Genomic DNA, 19,320 nt, shown 5'->3' on the forward strand with positions numbered 1-19,320 from the left:
GAATAGTGAGACATAATACATAGTGATATTCCATATAAAAAGTCCTGATTAAATTATGTGCCTCAGCGAGTTAGCGATATACTTAAAAAACACATTTTAATTTAATAAATGTATTTATAGAAATATATACATAATAATAACAATATAAAGCATAAAATCAAAGTTTCTGATTTTACATTACAGATTTTTTATTTTAGCTCTTTGATGTTCTATTGAGTCCTTTAATCCACCAAAACAAGCAACAACTAATTAAGAATTAACAACTGCTAGTAAGAAATAAGTTTACACCCGTAAAAAAACAATTCAACAATCTCTTTGGTGTTATACTACATGCTCCTTATCAGCCCGAAGTTTAAAATGCAGATTCATATAGTTTATATAATAATAATCTATAAAGAAACACACGTTAAATCTTTCGTTTCAATTTCACAAATGACTTTATTTTAAAATTAATTATTTTCGTGCTTACCTCTAATTTTATTTGAAGATTTTAAAGTGGCAAGAACTTCTGGTGGTTCCGAAATGAAGCTTGGTGCCATATTTTCCTTTCTATTTACTAAAAGATCTGAATAAACACATACTGTGTATTTCAATTCAATGTACATAGACGTTAATGAAAAACTTAGTCATTAATTTGCACTTAAGAATTGCACTTTTATAAGCAATGGTCTTCAAAATGTGGGTCTATAATCTTCCAGTCTGAAATGCAATGAATTATTTTTAGTTCGTCATTAATGACTTTTAAAAGCCATTTCTGTTTTGTAGAAGGATCCTTTGAAAAACTATGCATCCTACTACAACCTTCACACCCTAGAATGGAACATATTAGTTTTATAACTTAAAAATTATTTTTTCCGTAACTGCTGCAAAAATAACACAAACAAAACCACAAGAAAACTTATATTATGTATATTTTATATTATATTATAATAAGTTTCTAACAAGCAAGAATTTCTTAGTAAAAGCTAATCGTAAACAACTAAAATTAATAAGTACTACGAAATATTTCAAAATTATAAAGAAAAAAATACAAAAAAACTGATGTCACCAAAGAACTCCGGTTAAATTTCAGACCAAATATTTTCTGAGGCATATACAAACATACTCACAAAGTCACCAATTTAAGATTCCGTAAGTATATAATAAGTATAATTTTTCTATGGTTTAGATACATATTTATTCCGTGAAAAAAGTATAAGTTCTTTCTCTCGCTATAATGATAAAGTAGGTAAGTTCTAGAATTTGCCCAGTGGGCAATAAACGCTTGTTTTGATTATAGAAACAACATATTAAGATAGAATTGCCTTGCAAAAAATTATATAAACGATGAAACAAATCCACAGATTCCGTCACGATCTTTATATTATTCCATCAAACGTTATGGCCAACGACACCGAAATTAACATCCAAAGTCGTGTTTATGGTAATTCCTAATTATTGAAACGAAATATCCCACGAGACGCCATTCACCAAGGATGCTTCTCACAATTATATCGCGCCATTCAATTCGTAATAGATGCGCAGTGGATTTAGAGAGAAAAAAAACACAGGAAATGATCCGGAATATTTTTATTTCAACCTATCTGAGAAGAAGATAAATGATAACCACAATTATGTGTTAAAAAAGCAGGTGATTTAATTATAATTGTATTACTTTGTGATTATTCTTTTGAACTAATATATTCAGCGACACGGTATAACCGTATAAGAATATGGTAATTATAACAAGGCAGTCAGATAATTTCTATTTTCATATATTCATTCTTTATTGAATGAATGACTAGTTTAAATACCCCACGAAGGGGTGTGAAGGGGCTTCTAAACAAGCTCTCTAGATTATGTTTAGTAAACCACTCTGTGTCTTATTCTTATTCGATTTTGGATACATTTTCGTCTATTATTGTTATTTTTCATGTCTTTCTGTCCTTTTTGTATGTTAGTTCTTTTATTTTGCACCATCCATTATTGATCTTAAACTCAACTTGCTTATTCTGTTTGTATTTTCAGTTTCTTTCCTCCATACTGATGTCATTCTTTTTTATATCTTAAAGTCTCTTTCATATCAATTAGGGTTTATTTGGACTGAACCTACTGCTTGACATAGGCTCCGAACCACAGTCCTCGCTATTAATCCTACCGATTGAAAAAAGACCAACTTATCCCAGAACACATGGTTACTGACGTGACTAGGTGCATTTTCCTTGTTTTGTGATTTTGCACTTTTGCCTTTGCAATAATCACAAACATAAATTGATGACCGTGTCCCTTGCCCCAGCAGGAGTCGAACTCGCGGCTATCTCAACAGTAAAAGAACCGTCCTGTCGTTTCGACCACTTCGCCAACCAAGCCGGCATGTCATTTTTTTTTCTCGCATGTCGTTATCGTTCATAAATCAAAGAACAAAGATTTTCTTGTTGCTTGAGTTCATTCTAATATCATTTCTTGGTTTTGTCGCAAAAATCATTACTATTAATATTTTTTGTCCTTTGTTTTATGCACAGATATTGTTTTAAAATAATATATTTAATAACAACGATACGATTTTTTAATATCAGTGGAACCGGAACCGTCTCTTGTTTTTTTATGTCCTACTCATTTGTATTGCCATTATTTTGTTTCCTCCCCTTATCTTCTCTTTGTGCTTCCGCACCTTCTCCACCCTTTTTCTCAATTTCCCTCTCTACTTTTTCTTCCTTTAATTATTCATTTAGATGTACTTTTAACAAATTTCTGAGTTCTCTAATTACATAATTCCATTTTTTCCTTTAATATTTCTATTATTTTGTAATCAGTATTAAAATGTCCGGTCTATCAGTTTTTCTTGTGGTGTTCCCATTCTATTTACCATGTTTATTTTGTTCTTTATGTCTACCCTTATTTATTTTATATTTTCCAATATTTTATTTAGCCATTCTCTATTTTCCATATAATATTCCTCTACTCCAAATATTATCAAGTATATTATTTTTGTTCCTCTCTCTATTTCTTGCAAATTCGCTAGTTTTCCATATTTCTTAACAAAGAATAGAATGTTTCTTATTTTCAATTTTTCGCTTTTACTTTTTATGGCCCTCTCTATCTTAATATATTACACCAATTTTGGTGCCTCGTTTTTAATCTAAATTAGCAGATTAACATTTTTTAATTGTTGGCTACTCTGTTTATTTTACTTAAATTGCTTTGTTTTGCGCTTTAAATTGTTTTTCTTTAGTCTTTGTTTTCTGCTTTATCAAGTTTATTAGGCCCCATCCACTCACCACCAAATTTTTCCCATCCAGAACTAAACTTGGAATACATTATTTAATGCTAAAAACATTATCGCATTTATGTTAAAGCTGTAATTAAGCTTTTTGTATCATTTTTCTAGAATAAGCTTTTCATAACAAATGTATCTCATGTAGAAAATAGACTTCAGAGAAATAGTTTCCAGTATTTTATATGATATTCTGCAATCTCTTAAGTAGCATATAAAGGCCTTTATGAAAGAAACTTGAACTCACCAAATAAACCACACATATTGTAATATGTTTTAAACAGTTTATCCACTAAGTAATGCTGCATTGATGGTTCACATGGAACATTCTGTTCACCGGGTCTTCGTCCTCGTCTTTCATTTGACGGACCAAACTGTGCACCGATTGTCGCATCTCAAACGAATGACTTCCTTTCTAATACGATCTTGTATTTGATTGTTACATATGTCAGATTCTAATAGTGCCCAAATTTCGGGACCGTATTGGCAAGAAATGCGTTCGATAGAGGCGAATTTTAGATCTGATAGTAATATTTGATCTCTTTCTCACGTACTATTTTAGGGAAGCAAAAGACCTTGCAGCTTGTCCGATTCTGCTTATGACTTCGGCGATAGATACCGCTTTGATACCGATAGAATTGCTCTAACTGGATTCCATTGACATAAAAAAATAGAAGGCGATGTATCAGTTGTCAATAGCTTGGTCTTTATTTCATTTATTCTCAAACCATATAGTTCTACAGCGCGAACTATATCTTCAAAAATGCTAGTAGCTTCAATATCTGTATCAGCCAATATAGCGTTCATCAATTCATCAGCGAATATCAGATCGACCAAGAAATTTGTGCCATCATATTGAAATATATTTTTAACAATATACGTATCATGTGTTGGCATCAAAAGCACTACAAACAATATACACAACACAAATGCACTACAGAAATATATCACGAGCGTATGAAAACCTTTGTTGATTATTCAATTTCTTCAGTTTCTGGCTAAATTCAATAATGAAAAAAATTATAAATTAAAGCACATGCGAGTACTTTGAAGTAACTGCTATGGCTTCTCTAAGATTTATAGCTGCGATATTTATATTTTTAAGGAGATATAAGAAATGTATATCGACAAAAACTATTAACAGACTAAAAGATATTCGATTTTTTCTCAAAATACTTTTCAAATATTGTTTTGAAATATTTTCTTGAGAAAATTCCAAAATGGTATAGCCCCTTAACATTATGCAGTTCGAAACTATGTAATAAAAAAACAACACGAAATGAATAAATAATCGATTCCGCGTCTTCTCCATTCTTCGTGACGCAACGATTCCGCAAGTGCTTGTTTGAGGTGCCGTTTAAAATCCATCTTATGCGGAATTTCGAGCTTACCATCTCAAGAAGACCCGATAAATGTCTGGTTTCCCCGATGGCATTCTCTTACAATTGATAAACCTGTTATTTAATATCGACAACCTCTTCAGCCTTTGCCATTTCGATTACTGCAGCCCGATTGCGTAAGGAAAAGGCCGCAAGAGCGAGGGGGCGAAGATGTTCGAAAGGATTTTTAATGAGTTTACATTGGGCCATGTTTTTATACCGTTACGCGAGCAAGATAAACAAGAAACTTAATATTCTTTAACGCTGTTTTGTTGTTTTTTATTTATCTTGAATAAAAACCTGCTTTTACAGGCAGGGTTTTATTAACAGTAATCAATGTTTTGGTTTTCAAATGAGGTCACCTTAATTCGTTTCAGTTATATAAATGTGAATTATGTTATTTACCAGTTACCGAACTAAACCCGGCCTGCTTCGCTGTAGCTCAGTTTGATGTATTAATTATTAAGGGAGTAAGTTGCGGACATAGATTTGTCGAAAAACGCAAACAAATAAGTTATTTCAAAAATAAGACAATTAATAAGAAATGAACTAAAATAATAAAACAATAACTTTTAGATAAAATTCAGCTTCAATGGCCAAGGTAGTCCTTCAAGAGTCATACATCCAGTTCATCGCTCATGCAAATATTTCATCCCTTTTTCATAAAACTTTTCTTTCAAAAATTAATTTCTACCCAGACAATTACTTCTTTATTTGAGCCACATTTTTCCGGCAGATGATAAAATCAGCCGGTAGAATCTGGAAGTCAAATCTGATCTAAATGTTGGTTGGCAAAAAAATTTGAATCAGAATTCATTAAATGTAACCATCAGATACTTGTGACGCAGCGCATTGTCTTGTCGAAACAGCACATTTTTCTGTTGCCTTTGATGCCGTTTTCGCTTTATTTCCTCATTCAATCAAACCTCAAATATTGAAAACAACTGGGAATTCGGGTAACCCGAATATTCAGCATAACACGTATTTCTCTACTTGCATCTCTTTACCATTGTTGTCGATGGGGCAGAGTTTCAGTTACACTTATCAAGTATAAAGTATAAGAAAACTTCACTGAAACTACTGCTACTTTTAATCTAAATGTTGATACATGTTGTTTAAAAATTAGGACTACTAACTAGGTTGTAATCAATTTATAATATGACATTTTAATATTTAACCTCTTTAAAAATAAATGGGTGAAAATAGCAATATTTACATATTTTTTTTCAATTTGAGATTATATTTTACGTGCCATTTCAACGTATGCAATTATATATTTTCAGCTATAAATATTATATCATTACATTAAGTATTGGTGACATGTTGGATCCACCGAGGCTCTAACAATATCGTCTTTCTATTCGTTCTATAAACTAGAAGAAGCTTAAAATATGAATAAATACCACTACTTGAAAACAAACGCTTGAAAGGGTACATTGCCCTACCTGGTATACCAACTTGAAGAAAATGACTGAAGGGTTGTAGCATTCTTTAGGCAGCTTATCATTGTTACAAAATTCGCTTTGACTATTAATAGCACCTTCGTCCACCAGCTTACATTTAATAATCTCCTGAACTGCATTTTTTCTATCCAAATATCCATGGTCCTCAAGTTATAGTGTGCTTGCTCAAGCTCCAACAGACCATGGCTGAGTAACCGAGCTAGTTTAGTCCTCCTTTAGTGACCGTACACCATAATGGCAAGCTTTTACCTAAATTCTTGTGAATATAATATATATATATATATATATATATATATATATATATATATATATATATATATATATATATATATATATATTGCTGGCTATTTATGGTAAACCATATAGTATCAAATAAACTATCAAATAAATCGTTTGTGTTTATAGTCATTTTAAGTAAACATAAACCAGCTAATAAATACTCTATACTAATTATCTATACCGACATCTATTATCTATATTTGAGAATACACCTTTGGGGATTTTTTATTGTTTTAAATTATGTCCAAACTTATTTACATTCATAATTAATAACGTTGATGTATCAACTCAGAACTCAATCATATAATCTATGGTAACCTATAAAAATCACAAATGTAAATTTTACTTTAAATGTTTCTAAAACGAATTAATTGGTCATATGCAAAGATCATTTACGAAATGCAAAGAAATCTTGGGATATATTCTTTGGCAACCTGGACTGCAAGCTTCTGTTTAAATAAACTGAGCTAAAAATTTTTCAAACTTAAGAATTTCCAAATGCCAATAGTTCACGACTAGGGACACTTTCAGCATCTTGAGTCCACCTTTGGTGGCCAAACACTTTGAACTTTGACCAATGTATCAAAATGGCATGAATTAACGTACTATAGGGTGCTCTCCAGAAATTCAGATCATTTCTCAATTTCCAATGTTTGCAGCTTAAGAGTAGTTTTAACAACTTTACAACGATTGTACTGCAATAGCTTCTTCTGTTAGTTCGTCTTTGTCACCCAAATACTATACGGACTACTAAATACCAACAGACGTGTTTTTGGATAACTTCGAAGCAATTAGCAATTCCACGTTGATTTATATTCTTTTCTTAATAATTTGTTCGGTACATTGTTTTCATCGATCGTAACATCGCCTACAGATGGCGTAAGACATATACATACTGCTGCATGTAAAAATTCATCACACAATAACTATTCATTCTAACCATGAAAAACATTATATTTAAATACCCACCATGGTCTCTGTCAAGAGTGATACGTTCATTCCACCCTCTTTGAAGTAGCTTACACTTAAAACTTAAGCGCGCGTTAAATGATCCTTAAGCACTTGTCATATGAATATACGCTTATTATATAAAATTAAACACATTACCTTCTGAAGTGCACCGATTTGAAATGTGCAGAGCTTTCAGCGATCGTCGTTTTTTAACGTTATTTAACATATCAGAGTATCAACGAACAATATTTATACAAATTAATTTTTATTCACAGTTTTGAAATTAACAAGATTTCTTCCACTAAAACCATTGTAAATTAAATGATAGTTGAAAAAAAATACAATTTAAAATATTGTTTACATTGGTAGTATACAGAAATGATATGATTTATTGGGGTGATTTAGGTTTATCTGCCGTTGCTTTTTAACAAGTCATCTTTTTATTTTACAGTTTCTGCCAGAGCAACTCAATGCTTGCCTCATGCTAGTGAGATCGAAGTAGCAACAGGACCATATTTTGGTGGCAGAATAGCTGTTGAAGCAGCTGACGGGGAAAGGTGCGCCATTGATGGAGAGCCGAACAGTGCCAGAGATACTTACACTCTTCGAATCAACCATTTGGAATGCGGCAGTCAAGTGAATGAGACTACCGTAGCGACATTCGTACTGGTTCAAGAGAATTTGCCTATCTTAACACACAGTACCCGCAGGTATGTGAAATAATTTAGTATAACGAGAATATTCATTACTGTACTTGGTAATACAGTTAACTATACTATATTTTACAGTTGAAACAAAAACAGTCCAGTTAATAACTATAACTAATTAATTGGCATAATTTACCCAGATGTTTGTGAATTTTATTATTTACAAACCAAATGAATGTCAGGTTTAATGATTGCATCCATTAGCATTAAATTAGGAATATAAATAAACCTAAACAATGTAACACATTGAAATGATATAGTAGCAGATATTAATCTTTAAACAACAAAAACTTAAGTAAATGAACGAGTACACTAAGTTTTCTATAGGTTTAGTATGCCCACAAAACGACCTGTTATTTCTTATTAATATATTTCTAAGCAATTTATTTAAATGCAACATAGATATATACAAAGATGTTAATAGATTATATTGGTTTAGTATCAAAAAAGGCTTTTGATATATTAAGCAATTTTTCAGAAGTAAGAAAAATCACTTTTCGAGATATTTTTTCAAAATGGGAGTTAGTAAAAATTCCTAGAATATTTTATCCAGTGTAGTTGGAACTTATTATGTTATGATTTTTTGTTCTGTTAATCCAAAGCTTTCTTTCTGGCAATGTCAAATCTCTGAAATAAAGTTTCTCAATCAGTTTCCCCAAGACATTTTAGATTTTTCTTTTCATTCCGTAGACGATCTTTGAATATAGACAATGAATTAATTTTAGAAACAGTTAATTTGTCGTAAATATAGGATCTTTAAAATTGTTTCAAAACCTAAGCTTTGCTATATCTAGTCACAAAATGCTGTAATTTATTACATCATGAGTTCTGTAAATATATTTTGAAGTTGTTTAAAACAATAAAAAATCCACAAAGACATAACACTTACTAATTCGATATAGATTATTATTAGTAGGAGATAGTATTTATATTATAGCATTTATATGTATAGAGACTATTATCATATACAGTATTCACTATTATCATATACAGTCACAATAGTAATAAAAAATTTTAAAAATTGCAATAGTTGGAACGTATTAATTAAACCATTTTTTTTTATTCAACTTTTCTGAAAGTGCATGATTTCGTAACAGTATTTACTGTCCTTATGGGATGATATACCGTTCTATTAAATGTTAGGCGACTTCTTGTAAAATTATTTTATTAGTTATTACACATGGAAGCATTAACTGCGAAGTAAAAATTACATCCAACTTCTCGAAAATGTAAATATAATTTCTTTAATGAAACTTAAGGAATCTTGAAGTGAGTTTTTATTAAAATATAACTCTATTACTACAATAAATGATGCATGTAAGTGAAACGACAAGAAAACAATAGTGCTAAAATCAAGTATGCGCGGTGTAAAATTTTACATAACTGGTTAGATATTGTACAAACGTGATAATTATTCTAAATGAAACTGAAACACGTTGTGTTTTAACATTTCGGATTTCTAACAGTATAGTGCTAATTTATTTTTTTACTTTCACCTAAAATGCAATATTCTTTCAAAAGTGTATCTTTTAAGGTACTATTCTCATTAAAATTAAAACACATTAATACTCATTATATTTTATAGGCTATATTTTTTAACACAGAATAATTGGCATTGATGAAGAATCTGTCAAATTGACAAAGCTCAATGTCCTGCAGTTGTTTTAATCTTCATTAAAGTTAATTAATATTGTAATTAAAATAATTAAATTTAATTTTAAATAATTAATCTTTTACGTTACTTTAAAATTAAAGTAGATCTACTTGCTCTAGATTCACCTCATGATTGCTGATACTTGAACCATCGTAGTCGTAAGAATACACGATTGACTATACTTGTAACATATGATACTATGTAATCATGTGACCACTGACTATGCTCATAACATTTAATAGCTAATTGGCGAATCGGATATTTAGTTTAAACAATCGCGTTGAGAGGAAACTAGACCTTTAGCCGTTTTAGACATTTTAAATATTAAACCACATCCAAAAACTACTCTTATAAACTTGTAATGCTCTATAATTAAAACCGAACAACAAAATAACAACATATACAATTTATTTTTACCAAAGAAAGCAATTATAACACTCACCAAGTTGATTAGCGCAATATTTGGATTAAAACATGTCTCGTAAAGTTCAGAATCACAATCCTAAACCTGAAAAACCACAAATGAAGCCAGTTCGCCCAATTTACTGCAGTAATATCTAAAGTATTTAACTCCAGCTAAGAAAATCTATTTTCATTCTGAAGCTTATATAAATAAGCAAAACTGTAATTATTGGATCATAACTAACTCAAAAGAGAGACATCAAAGATATATACAAAAAATAAAACACGCTAAAATTATAAACATTTTGACCTGTAAATACTTTTCTATAATTACTTTTATTATAACATATATTCGTTTTATTTATAACACTTATAAAAAAGAGCAACGAATTGTAACACTCAATAAAATAATTTTTCTTTTATAAAGATATCTAGAAAATAAATAACAGCAAAGATATTTTATAAGGTTTAAATTTATTATTCTTATATGCATTTTCGTTCCTTACAGCTGGGAATACCCCGTTCTGAGAAAACTAGACCGGAGATTATACACAACCTGAACATATTCTGCATTCAGTTGTAAAGTTAGAATAGCCACTATGTCTGACGATGGAAGTTCAATTGTAAAAATGAGGTTTCAATAAACTGACTTACCATTGCGTTAAATATCCTACAGGTGATTATTTAAGGGGCTATTCCTATGTATTTTCAAAATCCAAACGTTAAAAATATATTCTCAACAGGATCTTGCAAAATTTCAATTATTTTCCGAGATACAAGATCTTTTATGATGTAGATCATCATTAATCCATAGCCGGCTCTTGGGTATCTGCTTCTCAACCACGCCACTCTTGGTGTTGCTGAACTACTATTTTTCAGATCGTTTTCTATGTCTTTAATAAACGTCATTTTCGGAGCTGTTCGCTGTATCTTCCATCCAAAGCATTGCATTTGAAAAACTTCATGCTTACGTATATCAGACTGTAACAATATCCAAGTCTCGAAGCCATACAAAAAGATTGACAAGATAAGCAAAAATGCAGGTTTTAGTCTTTATTGTAATATTTTCTCATCATACTCATCATCTTAGATTTAGATCGGCTGACTCAATCCAGCATTGTGAATATCTTGATGCTAACGGTATAATTTACTCTACTTGCACTAGATATTTATCGTTTCGGCTCATGATTGCTGATAACTAAACCATCGTAGTCTTAGTCGTAGTCGTAGTCATAGAAATTAGACCTTTAGCCATTTTAGACATTTGAAATATTACACCACGTCTAAAACTATTCTTATAAACTTGTAAGGCTCTTTAATTGAGATTCAACAACAAAATAATATATACAATTTATTTTTACTAAGAAAGACAATTATAAGACATGTCTCGTAAAGTTCAGAATCATAATCTGAAAATTGAAAAACCACAAATGAAATGAGTTCTCCCAATTCGTTGCAGTAATATCTAAAGTATTTAACTCCAACTAAGAAAGTTGAAACCAATGATGAATAGAAAAAATGCAATACCTGCACATCAGTTTGGTTTTATGACGAAACATTCAACAATTGGCCAGGTACATAGAAATCTGTGGAGATAACTAAATGCTCAGCTATATTTTTGGGCGTAGCACAAACCTTCGATAAAGTCATAAGAGGCATAAAATATTACAGGAAGTTCCTCAGTGAACTTCGAGAATATTGAACTCTTAAATTCCTATATCTCAGTCAGGATGTTTAAAGAATCAAAAAAAAAGCCAGTGTATCGTTAGGCAGTTTATTATGTATAACTTTCCAGATATTTTTATTTTATTTTTAGATAGGAAATGTTAGTGTAGTTACTTTTGCTAATGACACTGCGATACTTGTTGAAACAATAACGAAAAAGCAACTAGATAACTCCACAAGTAATTATATAAATAAGGCATAGAGAAAAGCTAACGAGAGTAAAGCAGTATATATTGAATTCACCTAAAACCAAACTATTCATATACCAATAAATATGATCGATAGTATTATCCACGCTAAGTTACAAGAAACATATTTAAAAAAATTAATGAAAAAAAAATATCTTGCTGCTGTATAAGCAATTACTAAAACCTATGGAATTCAATTATGGAGATGTTCATTATTTACAATATAATACGGAGAACAGAAAAGGACGTAACTTCTCCCTTGCGACTAAAGCCCTGAATCTTAGGAGATCGAGATAGGACTTTTTGTAGAATTATATAAATTAGTACACATATCTCTGAGATGAAAGAGGTAGAGCCATTGTAGATTATTATACCCTTGTGCGCATTACTGCCAATACACACATACAACCATTTCAAATAAGGTGGTTGTCTAGCGACGCTGAATTGTTTTTTTTTTCTGAAAATTTAATAAATATGTCCGAGTCAAATAAGTTCACCCTTACGTTATTATATCCATAAGACGGCATATATAGACACGCGTGAATGCAAATCATTATGTTAATAAGTGCAGATAAATGTATATTTTTCTTCGATAATATTTGCTGTAATTTGTGGTGAATTGTTTATATATGCGCGATATGGTTACTTCAACAACGGCGTTATCGGTCGTACGACATCATGTATCTTCATAAAACTTCGTTTAATCTTAAATGACAAATTATACAAACAATGCCAAGCAAGAGCAAAGGAATGCTATCAGTAGTTGGTTTTTATTGGTCATTCAGTTCATTAATAAAAATGTAGTGCAAAAAGCCTTCTATACAATGTACGTTATCCATATATAATAAACGATGCCCCATTTATTAAAATTTATAACAACAAAATGGAATAACCAAACAATAATGGATTTTAAACTATCAAAATAGAAATAAACTAGTTTCATTATATGTTTTCATTTTTCGTAGTTTTTTCATCAAATCATATAAATTGATTAAATCATAAAATAATGCTCATTTTCTTCTTTACGAAGCTACGATGAAATTGGCAACAGCAAAGGACTGAAGAGAATAAAAGAAAATTTAAAAGGGAAATAAAAGAGCTGAAAGAACTAATCCAAATTGAACAAAACCAAGGCATTCAAGAATGCCTAGAAAACTTGACATCAACTGAGGCTATAGACTATTCGTTGTGGAAAGCAACAAAAAATTTAGATCCCAGTAGCATAACCCACCCATTAAAACAAACGAAAATAATTGGGCGAGAAGCAATAAAGAGAAGGCCGACATTTTCTCAAAACACTTAAAAAATATTTTTAAACCTTTCCAGTCTTAGCTACATAAAGATGAGGAAAATAAATTTACTAGCTTTCTAGATTCACCATTTCAAATGGATTTACCCCACGAGAAATTAACGGTCAAAGAAGTTAAACAAACAATAATGAGAGAGATTAATATTAAAAAAGCTCCTGGTTATGACTTATTTACTGGCAAAATTTTAAAAGAACTATCAGAAAAGGGTATAAAACTATTAACATTTATATTTAATGCTATGCTACGAATTAATTACTTCCCTAGTATCTGGAAAGTAGCTAAAATATTAATGATTCTTAAACCAGGAAAAATACCAGAAGATGTGACCTCCTACCGACCTATAAGTTTATTGCCGATAATCTCGAAAGTTTTCGAGAAATTATACATAAAAAAGCTAAACTATATAATAGAAAAAAGAAAAATTATTCCAGAACATCAGTTTGGCTTTCGCAATCAGCATGGGACTATAGAACAAGTGCATAGACTTGTAAACAAAATAAACGCTGACTTAAATGCCAAAAGATATTGTTAGGCTGCTTTTCTAGACATATCTCAGGCTTTTGACAAAGTATGGCATACGGGCTTGCAGGTTAAACTAAAGAAACTTCTCCCTCATCCGGACTACCAGTTACTAAAATCGTATCTCACTGATAGACATTTTATAGTAAATCAAGGCGATGAACATACCGAATTAAATCCCATATATTCAGGAGTTCCGCAAGGTAGTGTACTGGGTCCAGTACTGTATTTTCTGTATACGGCTTATCTGCCCACCACAAAAATAACTACTGTGGCAACATATGCAGACGATACAGCAATCTTAGCATCTATTGAAGATTCAGTCACAGCATCAAAAAACCTACAAACCCACCTGGAGCAAATACAATTATGGTTGAAGACATGGCGCATTAAAGCCAATGAAACAAAATCCACTCATATAACGTTTACCTTGCGTAGAAGAACATGTCCAGAGCATGTTAAATATCTTGGTATGCACTTAGATCGACGCCTAACCTGGAAGAAGCACATACTCTCTAAACGAAAACAACTGGGACTAAAATTATATCAAATGTATTGGCTCATTGGGCGCAAATCCAATTTATCATTAGATAACAAGGTATTTCTGTATGAGTCTATACTCAAGCCCATTTGGGCATATGGAATCCAACGATGGGGTACCGCTAGCAAATCTAATATATCCATCATTCAACGGTTCCAAAATAAGGTGTTGCGTGCCATTGTTGATGCTCCGTACTATATTTCAAATAAAGTGATACAACGCGATATTCCTCAAGAACCTATAACGAGTGTAATTCAACGTGTTTGTGTAAAGTACTTCGAAAGAGTGTCAGTGCATCCCAATGTACTCGCTAATCAGCTTAATATGCGACGTGATAGTGAAGTGCGTAGACTAAAACGTTTAACACCACCTGATCTGATTACTGGACATATGTAGACTTTAGAATAAGCTTTAGAATAAGACTAATTAATTAAGATAATATTTTATACAGAAGATTGCTTAATGAAGTGATTTTCTACATGCCATGTATATATAATATAGACATAAGAAATACTTATTGCCAATAGGGCAGATTGTGGACTCACGAAGAGTAATAAAAAAATCTTCTTTACTTGATACATAAATGGGTCATGTCTTGATAAAACACACAAGAATAAACCTTTACTGAAACATTAATTGTATGCTATTTAGGAAATAGAAAACGCAATGGAAAGAAAGTCGACGAAAATGATCGCCAGTTGGTTCCGTTCTGAATCCGAATTTTTTAATCGATTTGTACAAAAGTAATTATTATGGATGTTGATATTTAAACATTTCTTATTTTAAACGATGCTAACATTTAAATGTTTTTTGATACTTTTAGAATTCAACTAATATATATAATAGAACTAATTTCACAAGTTCTGTGGTATGTTATAATGTTCACTCCCTTCCAAGATTACTTAGTGTATAGGTCAGATATTCAAGAAGGTAGTCATCCTAATCTAACAGAGTTGTTATATTCTACAATAATTTAATATTACATTATTAATTTGATATAACACCGTATTTAAGGCTTGGTAAATATGTATAATTAGCTATTCATTCTCCATTAATCCATGTATTGATTGATTTTTTTAATGTTCAGAAAACATCTTTACAAACATAAAACCGAATTTCAAAACCCGAATTACTTCATATGTTAAAAGATTGGCGTAGTAATGCGAAAACATGTTTCTTAAGCTTGTTAATTAACGGTAGAAAATGAAATAAAGAATTAGACCATATCGTATAGAAATACGTTGGAAATAACCTTTTTACAAATATATTCCGAGGAAAGTTGGAGATTGTACAACTAGACTCTTAATTATATCTATAATATATATAATAAGACCTTTATTTAATAAAGGATTTGCAATAGTTTCAATTGAAATTAAAAATCTATAAATATTTACTAATGTAGTTAAAAGCTATTATGAAAACTAGTTGAAATGTGCTTTGGCAGGTAACAAAAGATCAAAGTAAGAATAATCGTAGTATAAAGCATTAGTTTTTGATAATGTTTACCAAATAACAATGTAGAAGGTATCACCACCCATCAAAGGATTCCACATTCCAAATCATAAAAAACTTAAAGTTCATCAAAAACGCCCGTATCTAGAGAAATATCAACAATGGTTTCATTCAACCATGATAGAAGATGTTTGTAACTTGCAATATATGCATTTAATGTTACAGTTGTTTTAATAGCTAGAGCAAGACCACATGTTGCGTCCTCATCCGGGATAATATAAATGGAAAGGCATGACTAACATAAGCCATTGACATACATTATAAAGACATTGTAGATATGACAACTTTTATGTAGGTTTTTTCTTTATAACATTCAAATACTTCCAGGAAAATGAAAAAGCTACTCTTATTAAAATTATTATTCAAAAGTTACTAACTAATGGGCAATATTAAAAAAAAACAATTCCCGAAAAACAATTAGAAACATTATTTGTGGCATAAATTGCAAAATATTAAAATCATAATAATGAAACAAATGTTACGATGAAGGAGGGCCAGAAGAAATAAATTGATAAGGTAAAGATAGAAGTTTTCCTACTATAGAAATATTATTCCTTTAATACTACAAAAAAATATGAAACAAAGCCAAAACAACAGAAATGAAGCATCTTAGAACAGCGAGAGAGACAACAAATATGGACAATAAGGGAAACACATGAATAAGAAAAAATTTAATCATTAGAAGATTATACAGAAAGGAGACAACTTAGTAAGGCCTCTTATAGCTTATAGAAGAGACAAGACAGGTTAGAAGAGTTTGCAAAAAAAATGACGGAAAGAAGAAAGACTAGAAGACAAACCAAGACAAGGCAAACCTGGAACGAAATCATTTGGGAGATTCTACAAAAAGGAGAAAACCCCGACCCAGGCAAAAATATTGATATTTTCGAACGTAGACCGAATAACGTAATGACGCAATCTATTTTAATTTTGAAGATTATATAAATAAGCAAAACTGTAAATATTGGATCATAACTAACTCAAAAGAGAGACATCAAAGATATATATAAAAAAATAAAACACGCTAAAATTATAAACATTTTGACCTGTTAATAATTTCCTATAACTACTTTTATTATAACATGTATTCGTTTTATTTATAACACTTTGAAATTCTAACTTTCTCAGTGGTCACTGTACTTTTTATTTCAATTGTGGTTAATAAAAAATATCAACGAATTAATTAAACACTCAATAAAATAATTTTTATTTTTCCTAGATATCTAGTAAAACAAATAATAGAAAATGTATTTTATAAGGTTTAAATTTATGTTTCTTATATGCATGTTCGATCCTGAGATCTGGGAATACCCCGTTCTGAGAAAACTAGATCGGAGATTATACACAACCTGAACATATTCTGCATTCAGTTGTAGAGTAAGAATAGCTACTAAGTCTAACGATGGAAGTTCAATTGTAAAAATAAGGTTTCAATAAAATGACTTACCGGTTACCACTGGTTAAATATCCTACAGGTGATTATTTAAGGGGCTATTTCTATATATTTTCAAAGCCCAAAACGTGAAAAATATGTTCTCAATAGGATTTTGCAAAACTTGAATTATTTTCGGAGCTACAAGATCTTTTATTTAGATCATCATCAATCCATAGCCGGCGCTTGGGTATCTTCCATCGAAAACATTGCATTTGAAAGACTTCAAGCTCACATATATAAGACTGTAATCTCCAAGTCCCGAAACCATACAAAAGGATTAACAAGATTAGCAAAGAGGCAGGTTTTAGTATTTATTGTAATATTTTCTCATCATACTCATCATCTTAGGTTCAGATCACCTGAATCAATCCAGCATTTTGAATACTTTGGTGCGAACTGTATCATTAATTAATACTGGGGGCCTCATAATTAGTATCAGAGAATATTGCTTTCTAGGGTTTATTGGTGAATGGAGGTAACACGAAATTAATAAAACATTATGTGACTGTTGCTTATTGATGTTATATAAAATGTTATGAAATACAAAATAGATTAAATGGAATGGCACAGTCTTACATGAAGAGACGCTTGGGCAGTTGATGGAGGTACGTCTGAACTGAACGATTATCAGTGACTGAATCATCCAAAGTACTCTTCAATAATAGTCGAGATCAACGTCTCGGGGTTGCCATATCTTCGCTATCGTTTATTGGATATCGCTGCTGGCATCCAACACGTGATCAACATTTGAGATAATGTTTTCTGGGTATTTTGTAGGCCGCTATTCTAAAATGTAAAATTCGACATTCCTCAAGGTCGCTACAGTATCACCAGCGAACATCAGATCAGTCAAAGAGTTTGTAGAATCATATTGAACACTATGAAAGTTTTTAAAACTCTTCGCATAATTGCATCCACTACTATCTTGAACAGCAGTGGGGAGACAACATCTCCTTGGCGAGATGTTCAGCTTCCAAAGCTGAAAATGAGGGCCAGTGTATACAGTCGAATGTAAAGCAAAAATCAATAAAAACGATAATCGCAAGCGTGATATCGATACTAAACACGTCGTTTAGTAGATAGCTCAGTCAGAGTGACTTTCTTAAAAACACTATCCATAAATATCGCCCCTAAAGAACGAACTATTGGCAATAATTAGGCCAGTAAATTAAAGTTTGTTCTCAAGTAATTTATTAAGTTAATGTTTGGGCTTAGAAACTAAGAGAATAATGAATCTTTAAATTAATTAATTAATTAATCAATTTAGACTTTTGCTCTAAAACGTAGATAACTGAAATTGTTAAATATTTAGTTGTAACTGCTTTTATTTAAAGATTTTTCCTAATTTGAAAAACATAACTTCATGGATATTACTGTTGATACAGTAGCTCAAATATCTGCTGTGAAATTCAATGATACTCAAATTCGCCGCTCTGACCTTTGAGCTTCTGATGTATGTAACCATCACTTTTAGGCAATTGGCTTGATACAATAGTTTCTTCTTAAAATTAAAATTCACTTAACGTTCAGAAAATATTAACTTTGAATTAACAAATATGTGCATTACGTACCAATACTGGTATTACCTATGGTATTAAGTACCACTATGAGTTATACTGACCAAAGATTTATTCCAAACCTCAAAACTTTTTTTTTGAAACTACTTTTATCGACCAAATCAGCATTATATGTCAAGTTCTACTGAAATATTTTAATTAATATTTAAAAGACATATTTTTTATATTCCTCTATACTGAAAGCATGGATTTTGGTGAAGTACTTTTAAATTCTAAAGGTAAGAAGAAGTGACAAGGAAATGTTTCGTTCGCTTCAATGTTCTAATTTCCTGCGTGTTGTACAGTAGCTGTATTGCTTCCACGTTGCTGTGATTTAACAATTTTATTTCATGTTTTAAGGCGAAATCTTGAGTTACTTCGTATACCTATTTGAATTCGAGGTCATCGTGAAGCTCTTTGTTGGTTATGTAGTGCTAAGCATTGGT

The 19,320-nt window shown here is 30.9% G+C and overlaps 1 protein-coding gene across 1 annotated transcript in view; it reads left to right on the forward strand.

The window, feature by feature from the left end:
- The window catches only part of LOC143202576 (uncharacterized), a 102,739-nt gene that overhangs the window by 68,200 nt on the left and 15,219 nt on the right, over positions 1 to 19,320 (forward strand). The window contains exon 4 of the mRNA XM_076414187.1: positions 7,777 to 8,035. Within this exon, the coding sequence (XP_076270302.1) occupies positions 7,777 to 8,035 (259 nt within the window). The remainder of the gene's footprint in view (positions 1 to 7,776; positions 8,036 to 19,320) is intronic.

Source organism: Rhynchophorus ferrugineus, unplaced genomic scaffold (genome assembly GCF_030347505.1).
Source record: "Rhynchophorus ferrugineus isolate W39M unplaced genomic scaffold, kcgeb_rfMv2 rfM9, whole genome shotgun sequence".
Lineage (NCBI taxonomy): Eukaryota > Metazoa > Arthropoda > Insecta > Coleoptera > Curculionidae > Rhynchophorus > Rhynchophorus ferrugineus.